The sequence below is a fragment of the Dunckerocampus dactyliophorus genome, chromosome 12 (assembly GCF_027744805.1).
Source record: "Dunckerocampus dactyliophorus isolate RoL2022-P2 chromosome 12, RoL_Ddac_1.1, whole genome shotgun sequence".
NCBI classification, from domain to species: domain Eukaryota; kingdom Metazoa; phylum Chordata; class Actinopteri; order Syngnathiformes; family Syngnathidae; genus Dunckerocampus; species Dunckerocampus dactyliophorus.
The window spans coordinates 9806157-9828899 of NC_072830.1; the positions used below are offsets into that span (position 1 = coordinate 9806157).

Genomic DNA, 22743 nt, shown 5'->3' on the forward strand with positions numbered 1-22743 from the left:
AGGTGCGAAGCCCTATTTGATTAACTCGTCTGAGAGCCTAAAAGTACATCTGGGTTCATCTGGTGTTTTGTGTGCTTTTGCATCAGCAGCCACCATTGCTTGGAGGTGTCACGCGGCAAAACAAACTGTGTTTAAAGACATTTTACAAAACCATAACAACATATTATGACAACGTAACACACCACACGGTGGCCTAGTGGTTAGCATGTTGGCCACACAGTCAGGAGATTGGGAAGATCTAGGTTCGAATCTCTGTTGGGCATTTCTGGGTTTGAATCTCCTTTGGGCATTTCTGTGTGGAGTTTGCATGTTCTCCACGTGCATGCGCGGGTTTTCTCCGGGTACTCCGGTTTCCCCCCACATTAGGTTAATTAAATTGTTCAAATGTGAGTGTGAATGTTTGTGTGTCTATAGGTGTCCTGCGATTGGCTGGCGACCAGTCCAGTCCAGTCTCACCCAAAAGTCAGCTGGGCTAGGCTCCAGCATCCCCGTGACCCGAGTGAGGATAAGCGGCATAGAAAATGGACGGATGGACGATGTAACACCACCGCGTAAGGAATGCTGACATCCTGAAGGGCTCACTGTCACAAATACAGTAACCCCTCGTTTATGGTGGTTAATTGGTTGCAGACCACCGACCATGATAAGTGAATTGCTGCAAAGTAGGATTCAATATTAATAGATTAATAGATATAAATTCATAGTTATGGCATAGAAAACCTGTTTACAATCTTGTCAATATTCTTTGAAACATTATTAGAGTCCTGCAGACATAAAATAACACCCCTATAGTCACCTCTACAGTCCTGTTACCCAATATAGTAGATCTAATGAGAGAAAATAAGGCATATAAGAAATAGAAAACCTGTTTACCACCTTCTACCACCTTCGCCTTAGTGAGGATGTAGAATACTACATTCACATTGAAAATGCTTCTTTTGCTTTGCATTTATATTTTAGTTCATTTAGCCATTTCTATGATTAAAAATGTTTAATTTAGGCCAAGAATAAGTACAATTTGCTTAAATATACATATTTTATTTTACTAATAATAGGCTGTATTCAACCACAAAACAGCGATCATTTATTAATTAATGAATTTTTGAAAAAATGCAATATTTTGAGGGATTAAGGTGTCACACTTTGGGGTTAGGTAACAGCGCCACCATGTTGTTTATTTATTATAAAGATAATAGCACAGGTGACACAGTCGGGGTGCATGTTTTTACACATTTTCACCCTTTTGTGTGCAGCGCTTTCGGAGTAGAATTCTGCACATCATCCACAATCTTTATGTGAGACATGAACACATCTCACAAACGTCTTTCTCTTTTCTGTGTGTTCTAAAGATATAAAAAGAGATAAAAAGAGGCAGGTAAAAATGGGATGCACCTATTCTATTATATATAAAGCATTCTGACAAAACCTCCATTTACATAATGTGACCTGCATATTAACCAAGCGACAGCAACATTGTTATTATTATAGTTATTAACATTGTTACGCCCAAGAACTACGTTACTGGCGTAGTGACCCCTCGCCACACCACACCAGCTAGCTAGTAGCTTCACCACACACTCGCTCACAATGCCCCAGGCCTCTAGCAAAAGCTAACGCTACATATCGGAGCTGCCACCACTGCTGCTGTGTTTTTGTTTTTGAGTTTGGAAAAGTTAACGCTAGCTGTAGCGTCCCTTTCTATATTGCTATGTGAAATCAATGCACCCAGGAAGTAAGTTCTGCTAATGCTTAAAATGACCAAAATACTGAAAATATTACATGTTATCATGAATGTGCCTGCTGCTACATGCTCTCAGCGTGGATATAAAACCATAAAACCTTGCAGGAGCTTTTTTTTTTTTAAAGGCTTTAGCGTCTAAATAAGTGTGTCCCATTACGTGCATTGTTAGCTTCTTCATGCTAACTGTTTATAAAAGATGTGTGATCATGTCTCAAGTAAGGGTTGTGGATGATGGGGAAAATTCCCAAAAAAGTGCACTTTCCTTGAAACAAATACAGTCATCCAGTACATATACAATATCGTCTCGTCGGCGCTAAGGTCGGCTTCATTAAATCCAAAGTTCACAATCCACACCAAGATGGTGTTCAGCATCTTGGTCAGTGATACTGGGCACTGAACGAGCATCCTTCAGGCCCCGAGACCAAAACTTATCCAAGCTAACCGCATCTAGTGTTCCCTGCCAGTTTATATCCGAGGACCAACGAGGCAAACGCTGCACAAGACAGAAGATAGTTCTGCAGTGTAAGGTGGAAGTGTTGCGTTAGAACATCTGCACTTTCATGGGGTCCAAGAAAAACCCTAAAGCCCATGAAGTTTCCCAACGGATTCAGATAGAAACTTCAACATGTCCGTTGATCTCCCACCTGTGTATGTGTGTGAGAGAGCATGCAAGTGTGTGTTTTAATTAAAGCCGGGGGTGGAAGGGGGGGGCACACCAAAGGGGACAGTTTAATTTAGCAAAGGCAGAGTGAAAAATGGTCTTGTTTTCTTGTCTTCATTTCTGTCACTTCTTATCTGCAGCCAACGCGGGCACCGGCTCACAGGCTATCTCCAAATTACCTCCACAGCTCATTTATTCCTCGCTCCAATTGGACCCCGGAGGCTGGCGGCCCGCTCCGGCAGGTGTTCGTTTTTGAAAAATAAAAAAAAACCCGGCCACCAGCTGAGGATTTCAATGGCGACTGCGACTGGACGGCCATCAATCGCCTGACCGCACCTCCGCCTTTCTTCCTCCTAATCGTCTGCTCACGTCTTCTCTGGCTCTCGGCGTGATAACCACCTGTTCCAAGAGTCACCTGTTCCGAGAGGAACATCAGGCTTCTTCTCCTCAAAAGACACCACCCCCACAAACACGCACGATACATGCCGATGTTGGTAAGACACGGGACCCGTCACACCAAAGCGGTAAAGCTCAGTGAGCGTTTCTGGTTTGAAAGAAAACGACTGAAATTCAAAGTTGGCATCGCGACACGATGTGTCCTCTGTAGCCGACATGTCCTCTCCTTTCCCTCGTAAACGTTTGCATCCAAGTATTACCTCCATTCCAACCAAGTTAGTGGAACGGCCTTAAGCTTTGACAATTAAAGCTTACTTAGGTACTGCATGGGGGGGGGCGCTATCTTTCCAGTGTGCTGCAAGCATCATATTCCGCCCACTTCCTGTTCTGACATTGCAAGTCACGCAACACACACATTAATATGTTTGTTGTCAGCTAATAATAGCAATTTGGCAAAGCAGTACAGCCTAAAAGTATAACCTAGCATAAGCACACAATAACTCCCAATTGTCACTCACTAATCTGAGACTGCGTTCGTGCACGTGCGCGTGCTACAGGTGTGTTCACGTATGCCAGACAGAGGTGAGCGACAGCCATGAACGCCAATCATTTTATTAGGGCCAAAGGAAAATGTTGCCAAGTTCAACTTCTAATTGTGACAAATAGAGACATGCATTTGTTCAATCTGTTCTTTAATACGGCTATTGCGAGCTTGCGGTGGCTTTTTTTTTAAATTACAGCGTATGAACGCTGTTACAGGCCGAGCCTGGCCCTTTAAGAAGAATTGCATTGTGGGAAGTCGAATGTCTCTCTCTCTCGCCTGTCTGCACTGCCCATTGTTTTCTGTGTCCTGATTGGCTGTAGACCATTGTCGATCAATCTCCTTCGTGCTGCCCTGCCGTGTCTTTTGTGTCATTGCTAGCTTGCTAGCTTGTAAATGAATCTGTGGCTCGAAGGAGGAGGGCTGCAACAGGAGGAGGACACCAGCAAAATGTTTTAACAAGGATAGAAAAACGCTACAGTACAGCGGAACGGCGCCAGGACGAAAAGGCACGGTCACAGGAGTGAAGTGAGTGACTGTAGGTTGATCATTAAGATTCTAACGAAGGTTTCAACTTTTTTGAGAGTTTTTCAACAACAGAGAAATGTGAGAAAAGGTTATTGCTTGTCTGAGAAAAGTCTATAAAGTGTGTGGTGAGGGGTTTTGCAGTCTTAAAACATATATAATAATTCTAAAAAAGTTCGCGGATTACACTTATTGCGGGCTATTTTGGGAACCCATCCCCCGTGATAAACGAGGGAACACTGTATACGCTGATCATATTATGTTATCATATTATCGGTGTGACATCATAATTCCCTCCATAATTATCATGCACCCCTGATTTTTATGCTTTTTCAAGTCGACTTAACTTCTTTTTACACTTACAAGTGTACGCGACTTAAAACATTGCCACAGTTTGACCCTGGAACAGATGATTTGCTGTGTGGAAACCAGAGTCGCCACCATGGTGAGGGAACGTTAGCGTGTTGTTGTTGTTGTGTGCGAGGACTGAGGTGGCACACTTGCAGGACCTTCCCCGCTAACCGGGAGCGAGCGCGACTGCGATACGGAGCCAAGACAGTTTTGCATCGGTAACAGCATTAAGAGGCTCGTGGAAGATGATTTTTTTTCATGAGACCACAGCTGACTTGAAATCACACCAAGAGAAGTGAACTGGAGCACAGACTCCGCCCACCACGTGATAAAAAATACACTCAATGTTCTGTTAAAAAGTCCAAATGACAAATATGCTCCATCTGAAAGCGCAGCCAGTTGCTCAAGTCATGAATATAAAAGACAGAAGTGTTTTTTTTGTGTGTTTAATTATCAGAGATCTGCCAGGAAAGCTAACAGTGCTTCTTTCAGCCTGGTGAGAAACCTTCCTAAATAATAATTCAATCCTCACGTTGCTGCTCGTTGCGGACGCGCCGTGTCTGGCTTTGCAGCGAGCGTTGGTCGCCACGGAGACGGCCTGTCACTGATGAGCTCCCACATCTGCTTTCGTTTTTCTGCGTTTGTATGACAAAAGAGCAAAGAAATTCCAAACTGTGGTCGCGCTCCGCCCGCAGCCCCCCCTCCTCCCCCCGCCCTCTCTTGGCAGGTCGGCCCATGAATCGTGAGCGCTTTGCCAGGCGGTCCAGGCCCAGCGAGATCCACAAGGTGGTGGGGGGGACGGAGGAAACCCGACCCGGCGAGGCACTTGAAGAGCAGGAGCGAGGCCGAAGATATAAAAAAAAAAAAAACATTTTGGGGGAAGTTGGACTCCAACTTTCATGACAGATGAAAAGGAGAAGTTTGTGGCATCTTTTGCTGGAATTCCACCAATCAAACGCAAGCAGTGCGGACGCGTCTGTACGGACACATGTGATCTATTAAGCGGGTTGGATTTAAAGTTGCACCAGCGGGTCCCATTGGTCCTGGGTAATTGCATCCTGGAAGACATGCTCTCAGGGATTATTGAGTGGCACGTGAGCCTAATCATTTCTTTCCCAGCCTCTCGGGGGCATCACTCTTTATCTCTGCGCTCTCAAAGAGAGAAACGTCCTCTCAATCACAGCAAAGCAACGACTCCATCAGCCGATCAATGACGTTTCAATTTCAGCCTCGTTGACGTCGTCGCCTTTGGACTTCCACCAGCATGTGGGAAGGCGGACGACCGACTGGTCCAACGGCCGTAAATGAAGTGCAGGGACATGGGGGGGGGGGTGTCACAAAACGTGACTGAAAACAGAAGGTTAGCATCATGACTTTGTAACAGTGAGGCAGGAATGATATCATCAAACACTGATTAATATGCGTCCAGTGATTTGTATTATTGATGTATTTTCTGTATCGAATCATTTCGAACGTTTTCTGAACAAAAAATTGCTGAATTTGCACATTGCTGATCAAGGGAGGCTGCCACGAACGAACCTGCCTACCGTCACACTTCGACACACCGCACACTGCACTGTGCTCACTACACACTCACACGCTGCACACTCACACTGCACACTTACACACTCCACACTACACACTGAGTTGGCTTCAGGTCCCTGCCAGTTTGTGTTAGTCCACATGTTGCCAATATAATAGTATGATCACCATGACTTTGTAGCGTGTCTGATGTCTTTCATAGAAGTGCAACATCGTTATTCTTCCTTCCCACAGTAAAACATATAGAAACGTCATAACGGAGGCACCGCTGTATCCTGAAGGGGTCAGGTGTGCGTATGCTGGAAGGTGCTTGTCACTGCCGTCCTTCCATCGAGGAAAAATCAGCATTTTATTTATTATTTTTTGGACAGCAGCAGTTCTAGCTAGCAGAAAGTCAAATGCCTTCAAGATATTTGTATGCTCTGCTGAATGACTGAATCACTCGCTCAAGTAAATCGGGTACTCAATCAGTCTATGTCGATTTTGTTGAGTACCCGTGAGTCAGTGAAACTCCAGTCTTTGTTAGTACCCGTGAATCAGTGAAACTCAGTCTTCAATGAGTACCCATGAGTCAGTGAAACTCCAGTCTTCAATGAGTACCCATAAGTCAGTGAAACTCCAGTCTTCAATGAGTACCCGTGAGTCAGTGAAATTTCAGTCTTCATGGAGTACCCGTGATTCAGTGAAACTCCAGTCTTTGTTAGTACCCATGAGTCAGTGAAACTCCAGTCTTCAATGAGTACCCGTGAGTCAGTGAAACTAGAGGGTCTTTGTTAGTACCCACGAGTCAGTGAAACTCCAGTCTTCAATGAGTACCCGTGAGTCAGTTAAACTCCAGTCTTTGTTGAGTACCTGTGAGTCACTAAAAACTCCAGTCTTTGTTGAGTACCCGTGAGTCACTGAAACTCCAGTCTTTGTTAATACCCATGAGTCAGTGAAACTCCAGTCTTCAATAAGTACCCGTGAGTCAGTTAAACTCCAGTCTTTTTTAGTACCCATGAGTCAGTCAGTGAAACTCCAGTCTTCATGGAGTACCCGTGATTCAGTGAAACTCCAGTCTTTGTTGAGTACCCGTGAGTCAGTGAAACTCCAGTCTTTGTTAGTACCCATGGGTCAGTGAAACTCCAGTCTTCACTGAGTACCCATGAGTCAGTGAAACATCAGTCTTTGTTAGTACCCATGAGTCAGTGAAACTGCAGTCTTTGTTGAGTACCTGTGAGTGAGTACAACTCCATTCTTTGTTGAGTACCCGTGGGTCAGTGAAACTCCAGCCTTTGTTAGTACCCATGAGTCAGTGAAACTCCAGTCTTTGTTGAGTATACGTGAGTCAGTGAAACTCCAGCCTTTGTCAAAAACCTGTGATTCAGTGAAACTCCAGTCTTCCTTGAGTACCCGTGAGTCAGTGAAACTCCAGTGTTTGTTGAGTGCCCTTAAGTGTGATGGCTCCTCCTTGCCACTTGTATGGTATATAATCACAGCATATCATCACCCAAAGACAAACACACGTGTTGCAAGAGGAGGTGGGGGCTGGGGGGAGCACGTGAGTGAGTCAGGACGGCCAAAGTTGACGGGAATCGTTTGGATGAAATATTTGTGGGTGCTCTGCTCGAACCGCACTGCATCACTCTGAGGGCCGTTTGTAATAATTTGGCAAACGTATTTGACAAGATTAGAAACAGCTCCCAGTGTGGTGCAGATGCAGCTGAGTAGAGGTCACTATTCCACATAGACGAGCATATAACACCACACGGTTATGTGTGTTGTATTGCACTTCCACTTCAAATCCAATGTGAAAGAGACCACAAGCAGAGAATTGAATCGCTCTTTACATCATCATCATCATCATCAGCCACGCCCACACATCACACAGCTGACACGACGATGGGGGGGTTGGGTGTGCGGTATGGGGGCTGGCGGCGGTCATGTTTGCCTCCTTGGCAGGGTGGTGGGAATGACTTGGAAAAATGCTGAGCCGACACAAGAACTACAAGTGAATATCTAAATATTATACTTGAATACAAGCGTATTATTTCATTCATTTTACTTTTTGACAAGTCATTGGGAAAAGCTGTGAAAGTCGTGCTTAGAGTCGGAGTGGCGCTTCCTAGCTGAGACAATCTTTGACACCAGCATCCACAGAGATGCTTTGTGACAACAATACTATATAAAATAAGTAAATATATATAATAATATGAATATTCATCCAGCTGCTGTCCCTAGAAGCCCCAGCATGTGCAGGAATGTTGTGTTGTTTTTTTCTCCAAAAGCTAGCAAGGCTTTGTTGATCTTTGCTAGCTTGGCTCGCTGAGCTGCTGACAGCAGCAACAAATGAAGACGTACAAACTAATCCTTCCTTGTTTACGCTTTGAGAAAAGTCAGCGCTCTCACTGGAGCTTGCTCGCTGACAGCACGCTCATCGATCAGCATCAGGACCGAACCCGCTGCCTGGTTCTGTTTTCCCTGCCGGTTCGGCTCGGATGACACGCCAGCCAATCGGCGAGCCCGATGGACACGGTACAGCCTGGACACGTCAATAGCGTGACTTCATCACGGTAAACCAAAATAACAATCTTCTTCTTTTTCCGACTTGTTCTCACTCAGAAAGTGAGCACTCTCTGCCCACCAATCAACACACTGCACCGTGTCTAGCCCCGCCCCTTTAGGTAGCCTTCCAATGTGCTTGGTACGCTTTCACCGAATGTGGGAGCACAATATGGCTGGGATATTTATTATGGGAACACTTTTTCCATTTCTTTTGCCACAGCAACACGACTGAAGCACAATCATCATTAGCGACTTCGTCTTCACACACGCACACACGCACGCACGCACACACACACACACACACACACACACACACACACACACACACACACACACACACACACAGCGGCATTTTCACCGGCGCTCCGGCTCGATGATAATGTAGCAAGCGTTCAATCGCGGGAAAAACGACACAAAAGATCAGCTGATTGATGGGCGCCCCCCCCCCACCTCAAACAACAAAACAAGAAGCCCCCACTTCAATTCCCTCGCCGACGATGAACAAAAAGCTTCATCGCGGCTCCAAAGTAGACGACACAATGAGGCTGCATGGAAATAAATCAAAAGGCTGCGTCACCTGTTTAATGAGCAGATCATATCAAAATATGACAAGAATGAAAGAACACCGGCCGCCAATGTGAAACCCCTCCAAAGTCATGCTTTTTCTTTAGCTTTTCGTGCAGGTGCACACGTGACGCAAAGAAGAAAAGTGCGACGTCAAACCACAGAGCTAGCAACAAAGCTTATTGAAACTTATCGATCAATCATGGGGGCAAATACGCTTGCGCTGGACTGGATTTTACTTTCAGTCAATTTCTGTCATTTGCGAGGTTGCAGTAAACAACCATCAGCTGATGCGGTTGCGACCTGCCTGACCTTGCACTCGGAGCATGGAGATCTTCTGCAGGAGTTGGCCAGTCCTCCCGAGGCAGCTAATTGGCTGTGACTTGTCACAGCCAGCGAGTGCCGCGGGGAATTATTCCGCACTTTGCTTGCGTTTGTGCGTGCGTCAGCTTTTGGACAGACGACCTTCCGACATGCGACATGCGTTGTAATGCCGCCACGTCGATGTTCACCTGTTTTTGTTCTATTAGAAGCTAACGTTTGCCTGTTTTTTTAGCCTGGCCGCTGCAATGAGCGGTTAAGACAAATGGGACCTCACATGACGACAATCGCTCCTGACAAAGGGTCGTGGACCTAGCCACGGCGCCGCCCCCTGTGACACACTTAGCGGGAATGCAGGCTGACATGAATGTACACTGATGAGGGTCAACAGTCCTGCAGGGGGCGCTTCCTGCAGCCCTGCTGGGAGCGCTTCAAACCACGTGAGTCACAGACCAGGAGAATGTTTGCTTTCACCAGAGTTCACTCAGCCCGCATTCAATTAACTCACTCAGTCCCAGACGTGTTTCAAAAGGCGACCCCCTCAGTACCGGACATTTTAGATGATTTTGATGGATCTGATCTTTCAAGGCACGCGGAATATTGTGTTCTATGGATTTATAAAAATGAAAGATTACACTATTGTCTTTCATCGGGAAAAAAACCTTTGTTTCTACCTTTTTTCCTTTCTTTGGTAATCAGCAGTGTGCCTTGCGATTGGCTGGCGACCAGCCCAGGGTGTACCTCGCCTGTCGCCCGAAGTCAGCTGGGATAGGCTCCAGCATGCCCCCGCAACCCCAATGAGGAGAAAATGGATGGATGGATGGATAATCAGCAGTAGAACATAGAAAAGTTTCAGGAAAATTTCAGTTCCCAACTAAAAAAGGGAGAAAGCCAGTTTTTTTGTGAAAAGATACATCTCAAGCATAACTTTTACTCTGACACAAATATTTTTTTGCTTTTTTTTTGACAGCTCAAATATCTAAACAACCATACCAACATAAACAACACAAAAAGGGGTTGTTTTACATCAAGATAACAATTTATTTACAAATAAAAGACTATGAACTTTTCACAGTTTTCACATTTGGAACTGAACTATGCGTGCGCATGTGCGGTTGCGCGCATGCGCGTGTGCGTGCTCGCGTGTGCACGCTACACCCCTCCACGCTCTCTCACTTCCTCCTTCCTGTCACGTGTGTTTTTTTCTGTCGACGATGCACTTCTGCCACCTTGTGGCCTCTTTTTATGGCTTAAAGGTGCTCTGAAGTGTTAATGCATTCGTGGAGAGTTGCATCATCACCTCTTTTTCCCTCTCGTCCCAAAAAACGCAAAAGATGTATAAATACGTTGCTGGGATCGGGCGCTCGGGATTATAAAAACGTACGAATGCGTCTTTGGTGTTGAATGAGTTCAATAAACAGATTTACGAAGCTTCCATTCAAAGTAACAGCAACAGGTGGCGCCAAATCCAATTCAAGCACTGACGCCAGAAGAAAGTCACTTCCAAGAAACAATGAACAGCAAACGCTAACCGAAGTTAGCAATGATCCAAAAGAATACACAACATGAAAAGTCCATTCACTGATTGTTAAGAACCAAAAGCAGACACAAGAAAAATAATGTACAACGTTTAATAATACCAAAGTGCACGCAAAAGGAGTGGGAAAAATATACACACACACAAAAAAATAACATACTGTACAACGCAAAAGAGTCCAGAAGAACAGAAGGCCTGTTGATGATGACGATGATTGCACTCAGGTGCGCGCAGGTGGCTCCGCCCCGAGAACGCCCAGCAAGTGCAACGCCACAGACGACAGACAGGTGGCAGCAGAGCAGCACATAACGCTCATAATGGATTCGTCTTATTTCATCATTCATTTCCGAAAGTTATGTTATTTTTTAATGAATAAACATTTGAATTATTTCGGTGTATGAATAATTCAAATGTAAATATATAACGTTGAGCTCCTCGCCGTACGACGCCCGGCGTGTTGATGGTTTGTGCAGTTTGTGTAGAGGAAGATACTGCGTGATGAAGTAAGACATCAATAATCGATCCATTCTAATTGTGCGTTTTGTGCTTCATGAAAAAGAAAGTGGAAAAGGTGAGTTGAGGTGCAAATGAGGACAACATTACCAGCACAACTGGAATACACAAAAAATAATCATGCTGCACATTTGCTTTTTACCAAATTGCTGGAAAAGCCAATTATTCAACATAAAGTATTTATTATTATTATTATTATTATTATTATTATTATTATTATTATTACGTCACTAATAAACACTGTTTGTACAAAATAAGACAAATACTGCTATATGCAATATGAGTTATAGAAAAATTGTCATTTTTATTTGAAACAACTGAATAGTCATGATAAAAAATGACGATGAAGAAGTCCATCCATCCATTTTTAATGCCGCTTATCCTCACAAGCGTGCTGGAGCCTATCCCAGCTCACTTCGGGCGAGAGGCGGGGTACACCCTGGACTGGTCGCCAGCCAATCGAAGGGCACGTATAGACAAACAACCATTCACACTCACGTTCATACCTACGGACAATTTAGAGTCTCCAATGAGCCTAATGTGAATGAATGCGGGAGGAAGCCGGAGTAGCGCACGGACGGGGAGAACACGCAAACTCCACACAGAGATTCTAACCCACTAGGCCACCGTGTGATGAATAAGTCAAATCAAATAACACCTTCTTGTAATACGAACAAGTTCGACAGCTTCATCTTCAGTTCATGAATAAGAAGCCAATGAAATCATGCTAACGATACAATCAGTCATGCCTGCTAGCTAATCGTCAGGGAACGCCCTTCACCTGCATGCGTCTGCACACGTGGTCCTCATCGACGCTCATCACCTGCTCGCTATAAACACCCTCTTTAATATATTTAGGAAATTTATGAAAGTGTTTTTTGAGCATAAGCAAAGTGTTAACATTGGAGAGTTACTATTTTACTACTTTGTCAAAATACTCAAAGTACATCATTGTGTGCTGATTAAAACATAATAAAAGGCCTCCATCGTCTAGTCTAGTGAGACACCGTATGAATGTACATTTATTTATAAAATCATTTAATGACATACTTAAAATAGACTAGAAATACCTCCCAGCTGCATTTCAAGATGGAGGTGGCATGCAGGGGGAAGGATACCTTGCAGCGTCTATGGGAGGGCATGGAGACTATGCAGTGGACGGTAGGGTTATGGAGGGTAGGGTATGGAGCATATGTTATAGAGCGGGGGTGTCAAACTCATTTTCATTGAGGGCCACATCGCAGTTACGGCTGCCCTCAGAGGGCCACTAGTACGTAACTGTCAGCATAAATGAATAGAAATATGAACAGAACCTCATGATATTGTTGCACAATTGCCCGTGCATGTGATTATTATATTTCTACTGACAAATTGATGGCTAACTTGCTTTGAAATGAGAAGTGAAGTGAGAATGTCATGATTAGACAATACTGACGTTTAGAAGAACTGCATGCAGTAACATTTTTCTGTCAAAATGACGGATCAAATACGTTTAGAAGGTCAAAGGTGAAGTGCTTTATTGACATGCATTATTCTCGAGGTTTCGCGGGACACATAAAATGATGTGGCGGGCCACATGTGGCCCCCGGGCCTTGTGTTTGACACCTGTGTTATAGAGGATAGGGTTGTAAAGGGTATGGGTAGGGAGGGTATGGCATGGAGGGTAAAGGTATCGAGGTTAGGGTTACGGAAGTTATGGTGTGGAGGGGGTAGGGGTATGGAGGGTATGGCATGGAGGGTAAAGTTACGAAGGGTATGGTATGGAGGGTAGGGCCGCACGGTGGTCTAGTGGTTAGCATGTTGGGCACACAATTGCAGTCTGGATATCGGGAAGATTCTCCCTTGGGCATTTCTGTGTGGAGTTTGCATGTTCTCCCCATGTGTGGGTTTTCTCTGGGTACTCCGGTTTCCTCCCACATTCCAAAAACATGCATTAATTAATTAATTGCATTAATTAATTGCCGACTCTAAATTGTCCATAGGTATGAATGTGAGTGTGAATGGTTGTTTGTCTATATGTGCCCATTGGCTGGTGACCTGTCCAGGGTGTACCCCGCCTGTCGCCCGAAGTCAACTGGGATAGGCTCCAGCATGCCCCCGAGACCCTAATGAGGAGAAGCAGTATAGAAGATGGATGGATGGTATGGAGGGTTGGGGTATGGAAGGCTATAAAAGGGAAGGGTATGGTATGGAGCATACTATGTTATGAAGGGTAGAGTTTTAAAGGGTAGGGGTATGGAGGGTGGAGTTATGGAACATACGCTATGGAAAGTCAGGGTATGGAGCATAAGTCATGGAGGGTGGGTTAGGGTGGCTCTGGTATGGAGGGTATGACATGGATGGGGTACAACTGGGATGCCAATATTTTAGATTTTCTAAACACTTTTTATATATCCAATATGTTTCTACAATATTTAACATTTTATATATATATATATATATATATATATATATATATATATATATATATATATATTGTACATATATTTAGTGTGTTTGTAGTATGCAGCCAGCTTGAAAATGCAAAAATACATTAGAATGTTGCTGTTTGCACTGCCTGTTGTGTGTGTGTGCGTGTGTGTGCGTGTGCGTGTGTGTGCGTGTGCGTGTGTGTGATGGCTGAGGTGAGGTTGCATGTTAGGAAAGGACGGTTGCATCAAGAGAGCCCTGCAGAGTTTTTAAGCATTGAAAAAGAGAATTGCAGGGGAGTCCAAAGTCCGGCCCGCGGGCCATATGCAGCCTGCAGCTAATTGTAAAGAGAAAATGAAATATGGTTTGCATCAGAATATTACGAAGGATTATGGATAAGAGCCAGACTAAAAATGTTAAAAAGCACAAATGAGACAAACCTTTTTTATTGATACTATTGAAAGGCAACACATTGGATATAAGAAAGCCAATATTGAGCATTTCTGTGGACCGTAATCCCTCGTTTATCGCGGTTAATTGCTTCCAGAACCGACCACGATAAATTAATTTCCACTATATAGGATTCAATATTAATAAATGGAATATTTTCGTAGTTCGAGCATAGAAAACATGTTTACGACTATCTAAATAGAGCTTTTAACGTGAAGTAGAATTGAAATAACAACCATAGTCACTTTTACGCTTTTATTATTTTCTGTTTACATCACATTGCTTGAGCTACAGGATCACTGCAGGGACATAAGAGACTGAGCTAACTAGTTAGCCTCTCCAATTTACTTATTCTAACTTTGAGGGAGTGTTTAAAACGGAGTGGGGTGAATGACAAAGACACTAATCTCGGCCATGGCATGTCCGTCTCGGCCATGGCGTGTCCGTCTCGGCCATGGCGTGTTGGCTTGTCCCCATGCAGTGTGAAAGGTAATGTAACCCAACATCATGTCTCATAACACTACTGATGCCGAGTGACCACAATAATACACATAACTTGCCTTTCAATATTTTTGGACTAATAATAAGCCATAGTCAACAACAAATCAGCCATTTTTAGTTATTTTTATTTGAAAAACCGTGATATGGTCAGGGATTACTGTACTGTACCTTTTTATTTCTGTAGTGTGGGCTTGACATCTTTTTGTGAGTGTTGATTCTACTTATGAGCAGCACTCTTAAGCACACACACACACACACACACACATACACACACACACACACACACACACACACACAGTGTTTGTTTATTGAAGTCATTTAATGCTTAAAACAAATACAAGTTACTTCACTGGGTCATCACAATTTGAACAAGTGATTTTTTTGAGCATATTAGAAATATACATTCACATGGCTGCAGACAATTTCTCTCGTATCCATCCAACGGAACGCGGCAGTAAACTCAAAGCACGTTCAGGCGGGGGCTTCGGAGAGACGCTGGTCCTCTTGGGCTGCAGTCCAAATATTTGACACACACAGTGGACTACACTCTCCACTTCTGTACAGTATTTACAACGACACACTCAATACAAAAAGGAGATTAGGATGGAATGAAGTCATTATTATCGTTACAAAAAGGAACGGAACGCAAACCTGTTGTGTCACTTTGTGCTTCAACCAGAAGGGGGCAGCGTTTGACGCTCGCTATTTCGTCTCCTCAGCGGCTTGTGCTTAGAAAAGTTTCATCTCGCAGTCGAACCGTCCTTCCTTTGTGTTTTTCGCTGACATTTTGTCATTCTTTGTGTTCTGTCAATAAACGTTTGTAGGCACTGAATTCAACAAAACATAAAAAGATTTCTAACGTAAAACATTTGAGATGCACGATCTTTTTTTTCAAACCGATAACCGATACATTTCTGCTTCTCGAGACTGATAACCGCTGACTTTTTCATAGCTACTTTTTAAAAATGTTGATGTAAGTGTAGTTTGTGCACACCTGGAGGTAAGAAGGACTGGAACAAATTAGGATTTGACCAACTGTACCTGCTGATTTGTCCTGATCAAATATCATGACATTACTACGACCACATCACTACTATAGTACAGAGTACAGAGTGGAGGGAGCCACCTGCTGTGGCCCAGCAAGGTGCACTGTATTCGGACACACGCTCCGAGCAGAGGGTGTGATGCTACGGAGGTCTCTGGCAAACCTTTTGCACTTTTCAAACGTTTCAGGTGGCTGATAAGGTTTTCTGTGTGCTCGATTGTTTGTTTCCCCGCATCACGGAACATTTGGTACAACGTCCTTCCTCTTAAAGTGAATGTTTGTTTACAAGTGAGCTCAGGGGAAGTTATGACAGGCCGTTAACGTCACAGGCAGGAGAAAAAAAGGAGCGCTTGATTTGTTCACCCGCATGGGTAATCTCGCCTCATTGGAACGTTATTATTTTTTTTGCAATTCTTGGTTATCGGAGCTATTTATAATGTTTGGATTTATCGGTAAGACGTCCCCGATAATTACCCCCTAAAAAAATGCTTTTATGGGGCGAAGAAGCGGAACAGTAAACGGACGTCTAATTAGACCAATACATCCAAGCTAAACCAATGGAAAAAAACAAGCAACAGAAAGACACTTTGTTAGATTTAAAAATGCACGATGACGACATGCGCATCAAAAAAATAAAAAACTGTACACTGTAAAACATTCTCCAGCTAGCACAGATATTTTATCCCATTTATGTCTCATATTTATATATTTTATAACCACCCAAACTCACCACCTCGCTTGTGCGCCCGAAAACTCTTGACTGCAAATGAGGACACGCACGCACACATGCATAAAATAAGGCGTTATTGACTTTCTAATTTGTTCAAGTGGCGCTCAACGTGTGTTTACGAGGCAAACAAGCACTTTTTAACAGTGTTTTTTTTTTATCTTTCAAGAATAAAAAGACAAAGAAATAGCATTCATTCATTTAAAAAGACAAACACCAAGAAAAGCAGCAGGCGACCGATTCTGCTCCAGGATGGCCGCCGTCATGTTTGAATTCCCTTTGATTATTTTCCTCGGCAGGCTCGAGAAAACTGACGCTCACCGCCCCCATACACACACGCACACACACACACACACGCACACGCACACACAATAAACAGACGCTTTGCGCACAACATAAATAGCGGCGAGTGCTCCAACCTGTCCGAGTGACAATGGTGACATTTTCCCTGGCAAATGTCAAGACATGGGGGGACGGGGTGGGGTCGGGGGAGGACGCACATCATCGCCCCCACATGGCCACTTAGGGGTTGAAAGAGCAAAGACCCCAAACAAAGAAATAAATGCCAAAGTCTGCAAACATTTCATCCCAAGATGAAAAAAACATAAACACAGAAAAAGACGTTTTTAAAGCAAACGTGAGGATGATTTTGGAATAAAGAAATCCAGTGTTGGACTTTTCACACATGTGCAGCAGTCTTTTATATGTAATACAGAGGACACCAACGTTCCTGATGGTTCCTTTAAATGGACACGGGGTCCCATGGTGGGGGCCTAGTGAGGAAGGAAGGGGGGGGCTCAGGCTTGGGGGAGCGAGGGGGGGAAGGGGAGGTGCACGGGGGAGGGTGCAGTTTGACCAGTGTGGGTTGGTGATGGAGGTGATGGAGGGTGAGGCGGGGGGGCGTGCGACCACGGAGTTGTTTGCTCGGGGTGGGGTGGGCACCGCCCGCCCGCTACACGTACCACTCCTTCTTGGAAATGACAGAGCCGTCGGTTTGGGAGATCATGTCGTCGGCTATCTCGGGCTCGGGGTCGTACTGGAAGGTCAGAGTCCGCTCGTCGTAGTCGCGGCTCTCACCCTCGTCCACCGTGAAGTACGGCCTCTTCAGGTCCTCCGCCTCGCCGTCAAAGTCGCGCTCGCTCGCCTCGAAGCCGCCGCCGCCGCCACCGATTTGCGTGGGCTTCTTCTCGTCGTCCGAGTCGTCGGGGTACTGCAGGTTCTTGGGCATGGGGGGGTGCGCGGGCATCCCGCCGGCCTTGCTGTAGCCGTTCCCAAACACGTGCTTCTTGGTGCTGTAGTCGCCCTTGAAGGTGCGTTGGCGGCGACGCAGGAACACGAAGAGCAGTATGGCAGCCACGCCCAAAAGGGCCACACCCCCCACGGCCACCCCGATGGCGACACCTGCATTGTGCTGCTCCTGCGGGATCTCATCGCCCCCGGGTGGGTTGTTAGGGAATTCTGGGTAGGAAAAGACAGATGGAAGGGAGTGTGTCAGTGCTCTGGTGGGAGGAGGAGGTGCCACTGTGCAGGTGGAAGGAAGGGAGAGGAGGACGGGAAAGCAAAGGGGAAACAGAGGACCCCCCCATGGCGGACCCCGGGCCCGAGTGGCAGGCAGCCTTGCATGCAAATTCATACGGGAAGTGAATGGAGTGAGTGAAAGGTTCATGCAGCAAACGTGGAATTGTTCTCCAACGGCGAATGAAGATCAGGAAGTGCTACGGAAACACACCGACGAGGCAAAACAGCTGCTCCATCATGTGGAACCGGCCAATCACAATGCAAAGGTGTCATTCCAGCGTTCTGCCGAGCAAACACAAAGGATGAAAAGAGGAGCAACTGTCGTCTCTAACGGTCTGAGTCTGCTGAGCTTCCATGACATCATCACTTCCTCAGCGCCCACAGAACGGCAGAAAGTAGTCCCTGCTGCTACTTGCTTCCACGCACGCAATCAATCACCTCTTTACGTCTACTCGTGTGCAAAAAGTCACCTGTCAGTATGTTGAGACTACGCAAAATAACCTTGTGAGGACACACAAATAGTCTATTTACCATTACTATGCCAACCTTGGAGACATTTTATGAGTAAAAAATGAGTACATGTTGGAAGGTCTGCTATTGTGTTACACAAAGGAACATGAAGTCACGAACCCACACATGCGACCTCACTCACACTAACAACAACAGACTGTTGTTGTTAGGTAATGCATCCTTATCTCCTTAACCACAGCAACATCAGACTTATCTACACACTGCAAGGCATGCTGGGTAATCAAAATAGCTACTTAGCCTTCATTAGACACACACTTTATGTATTACGTCCAGTTAGCATTTGCTATCAAACAATACAGATATACAAGAAACAAACATGATGAGGCAAAAGACAATGCAGCCGAAGTCAAGGCAACATATTAAAATAGCTTTCAGCAAATGGGCACATTTTCCAGTTCATCATGAAATGATAGTTTAAGAAACGCAGGTGTAGAAAACACACATTTCTATAGTGGAGTTCAGGATGACTTCTTTTCTACATAACTGGCTGCTACAAGTGAACACATAACTTTATTTAGGCATAAAAGGCATCTTACCACTCACTTAGTTGATCTGTAGTCAGAATAATATAGAACTTGCATCTCCGTGTCTACCTAAACATCTGCTCACCACTTAATCTTTGCCGTGGGGGAGCGACAGCGAATCAGGAGGGGAGCTTAATGTCAGCTGACTGATGTCATATGACATCTACAAAATGACGTTTATGTGATCGACCCACACTACCTCGGCGATCAACCGGTAGCTCACGATCGACATATTGGGCACCCCTGCATTACGCTATATTTACCAAGTAATTTTTTTTCCAAAAGGTTACATTGGATTTGCGACAAATCTACCAACTTTTCTGGTCTTATTGGATGCTTTTGGAAACTGTCGTGAAAGCGTCTGCTGTGGGCCCCCCCTCCCCCAACTAAAAGCATCAGAAATCTCCTTTGTGACGACAAAACGACAATAAAAAAAATATTTGTTATGCTTTTCATGGTTTTGCTCACTTATCGTCTTTCCACAAGATCCAACCATTGCATTGACTTCCTGTAGCTGTCCCAATACTTTTGCTCCTGCATCTTGCCACTAAAATGATTGCCAGCCGTAAATCTTTGAAAAGCCTGATCAGGTCAGATGCAAATGGAGAAAACAACATTGTGATGAATGCACTTGAGAATGGCGGCGGTGTAAAAAAAAAAAAAAAAAAAAAAAAAAGTCACTATTTCATGTTATTCATTACACGTATAAATCTATCACACCCCTGGATTGAATTATCGCCTTTCACGGCACATCTCGCCGCCTATTAATCTCAATGCTACGTTTTAGTGCTTCCAAGTCAAGGTTACACCATGTGAATATTCCCAGCGCGGCGCTGATGCAGGCTTGTGTTGCCTGGAAGAGGATCAGGACGGTTTTTATCAGTCTGCTGGCAGGTGTCGCCGCTAGCGACGGCGTGTTGGTGGAACGCCTGCTCTCTCCTGCGTGCTGTCAGGCACCCTACGTAAACCCCATCGTGTTCAATGCCTTTTATTAATAGCGTTTCAATAACGGTGGCGTGAACACAGGCACAGCGTGTAGGCGGAGTCCTCGGGACCTGTCGGCAAGCGAGGCGGCCATGTGACCTGGTAGAGCGTTGACAGGAAGTAAGAAGGATACAAGTGGGAGAGGTACTTTCTCCACATTTGGTGAGTAATATGTCCACCGACAACGATAATAACAGCGCGGCAGTGCCGGTGGAATGATGGCGTGTGGCTTCATTGAGTTCTGCCACCTAGCGCTACTGCACATGCTTATACCAGAATACATGTTGTAATGTTTTCACTTAATCGTGCTATTTTTGTGTTTTTTACCCTTTACTACACCTTTTAAGCCGCAACGCGTAGTGTCAATACGTGTTTGTTTACACCAGAATGACATTTGCGCCATATTAGGTTATGATGTTCAGGTTAACGTGTGGAAAATGGACTTAGATAGTGTTCTGTACTTACACATTAGTTGGATAGCTGCAAAGCCATGTGAAATACACACTAAATCCACACGCTACGGGATCCACGGGGGCACACGTCTCGCCACACCGGCGCCGCTTGATGCTAACAAGGCTGCTGACGTCACTGCTAGCAATGCCGCGACGGTCAAGCTGCACAACTTTTGGCAGCACATCTCAGTTCCGACTGCGAGGAATAACACAGGACGTGACGGAGTATGTCCACATGGTGGCCGTGCCCGACATCCACTTTCTCTGGTACCGTACAATGGAATATTTTAACGGTTTTGAAACCGCGACTTTTTCATACCACGGTATGCCTAATCGTCATTAAAGGGGTCATTTGGATTTTTTGACATGAAGCTGTATGACATCCCCATCAGCAGTGTAGTACGTCAACAGAGACTTAACCCCCACTTGGTCCCGTGAGTCCAGTTCTGGTCGGATTTCCTTGACGAGGAACGTAGTTCCGCTTCTCAAAACAATATGCCTTCAAAAGATGAATACATTTGCATCATAAAAATGCCTCTTTAAAAAATCCGACCTCACCCATAAGAGGAACTACGTTCCTTGTCACAGAAATCCGATCAGAACTGGACTCACGGGACCGAGTGGGGGTTAAGTCACCGTTGATGTACTACACTGCTGATGGGGATGTCATACATCTTCATGTGAAAAAATCCAAACTATCGCTTAACATATGGAAAAACATTTTTATTAACACTGCAAGATGGCAGTAGCTGCATTTGTAGTATGACGAGTCAGCATTCGGCAGCTTCATCTCGCTCTGCATGCGCTTGAAAATGTCCAAACTCACGTGCGTTACATTTACCATACTGCTGTTCACAATGATGCGCTGTTCATGTTGGTTCTGCTAATAAACGAACATGACTTAATGAACCTTGATTGATTAAACTGAGAGGCAAAAACTAAAACACGTGGAAGTTTTTTACGTAAAAGGTATGCTAACCAAGTGCTCTTGTTGGCTAGCATTGTCATAACAAAACAAAAGCTGCCCTTCCTCAAACTCATGACGTATTTCTTTTGTCTTTTTATGAAAACAGACATGAACAGTAGTCAAGGTTTATGATATGTGGACAATCCAGTAAATCTACACGGATCCACAGTTCCACGGCCCTGCCCTTCGGGAGCTAAGCAATCATTCCTGTTTGGGAACTTCCTCATGAAAAAAACGTTTAACGACTTCTTTCAGGTTCATTGCTTTCAGTTTGGAAGGATTTCCACCACAGGCGTCATCACCTGATCCTTTTTGGGAGCTCCGTCCATCCTGACCGAGGCTAACAAGGTGCTAATGATGACAACATCACAGAGGTGAGGATGATGAGGATTACAGAAAAGCCTTTACTTCTTTTTTTTTGCAAGCCTCATCTTCTGACTCCGTGGGAGGATGTTCTTCTGCGGGGTGACCCGGCTTGCTCTCTCATTCATGTGTAGAACCAGGCCCTGGGTGCTGCTAATCCCATTGGCTTCACACACTCAGCCGGTAAAAATACCAAAATCCAACGACGTAGGATGACCTTTTTGCTCGGGTTTGTTTTAGTTTCACAAGTTTCAAAATCAGTCGTAATGGCAGACATCGACACACTACGGATACGATACCAATGCTGATACCAAGGCGTTGAATGCACATCCCACACATGACAAGGAAAGGAAGAAGACGAAGAAGAGGAAGAGGAAAGAAGAGGAAAAGGGAGATGAAGAAGAGGAGGAAAGAAGAAGAAGAAGAACCAAAACCAATACAACCGTATCTACTGCACCACACCAACATCATCTTACACACCAACAAAATGACACCCCCATCCACATACCGCAAGGCATGCTGGGTAATGTAGCCACTCAACAACAACAAATCTAACAACTTTTTCTGGTCTTATTGGACACTTTTGGAAACTGCGGTGAAAGCAGCTGCTTTACTTTCACAAGTTTCAAAATCAGTCGGGACACACTGCCGATATGACCCCACATCTACTGACATCAAACTGATACCAATGCCGATACCAAGGCGCTCAACGCATGTCCCGCAAATGTGTGAAAACAATCAATATTGCAATATGAGAATCGGTGCTGGTATAGGAAACCTTGGTATCGGTAGTATGAATAGTTCGGTATCAATCTGCTCACTACTGCCACCTGCTTTGCAAATGAATCATCAGTCGCAACTTTCCAATGACACCAAAGCTACTGTATGATGAAAGAAATGTCACAATGCCATCAAAATGGAAGAAAAAGCCACGATTGTTGGCGCATGTAGTACTCCTACTCTCGTACTCTTACAAAACCAACAAATGTCACTGTAATCCAAATAAACAACATCACAAAACATGGACACAACTATG

At 44.7% G+C, this 22743-nt stretch overlaps 1 protein-coding gene across 6 annotated transcripts in view; it reads right to left on the reverse strand.

The window, feature by feature from the left end:
- The window catches only part of nectin1b (nectin cell adhesion molecule 1b), a 163369-nt gene that overhangs the window by 67224 nt on the left and 73402 nt on the right, over window positions 1–22743 (reverse strand). The window contains exon 6 of one of the 6 annotated variants that reach the window (XM_054794084.1): window positions 16838–17826. The exons of the other annotated variants lie outside the window; for them this stretch is intronic. Within the exon in view, the coding sequence (XP_054650059.1) occupies window positions 17321–17826 (506 nt within the window). The 3' untranslated portion in view covers window positions 16838–17320. Of the gene's footprint in view, window positions 1–16837; window positions 17827–22743 lie in introns of those variants that run through there. 6 annotated transcript variants of the gene reach the window in all.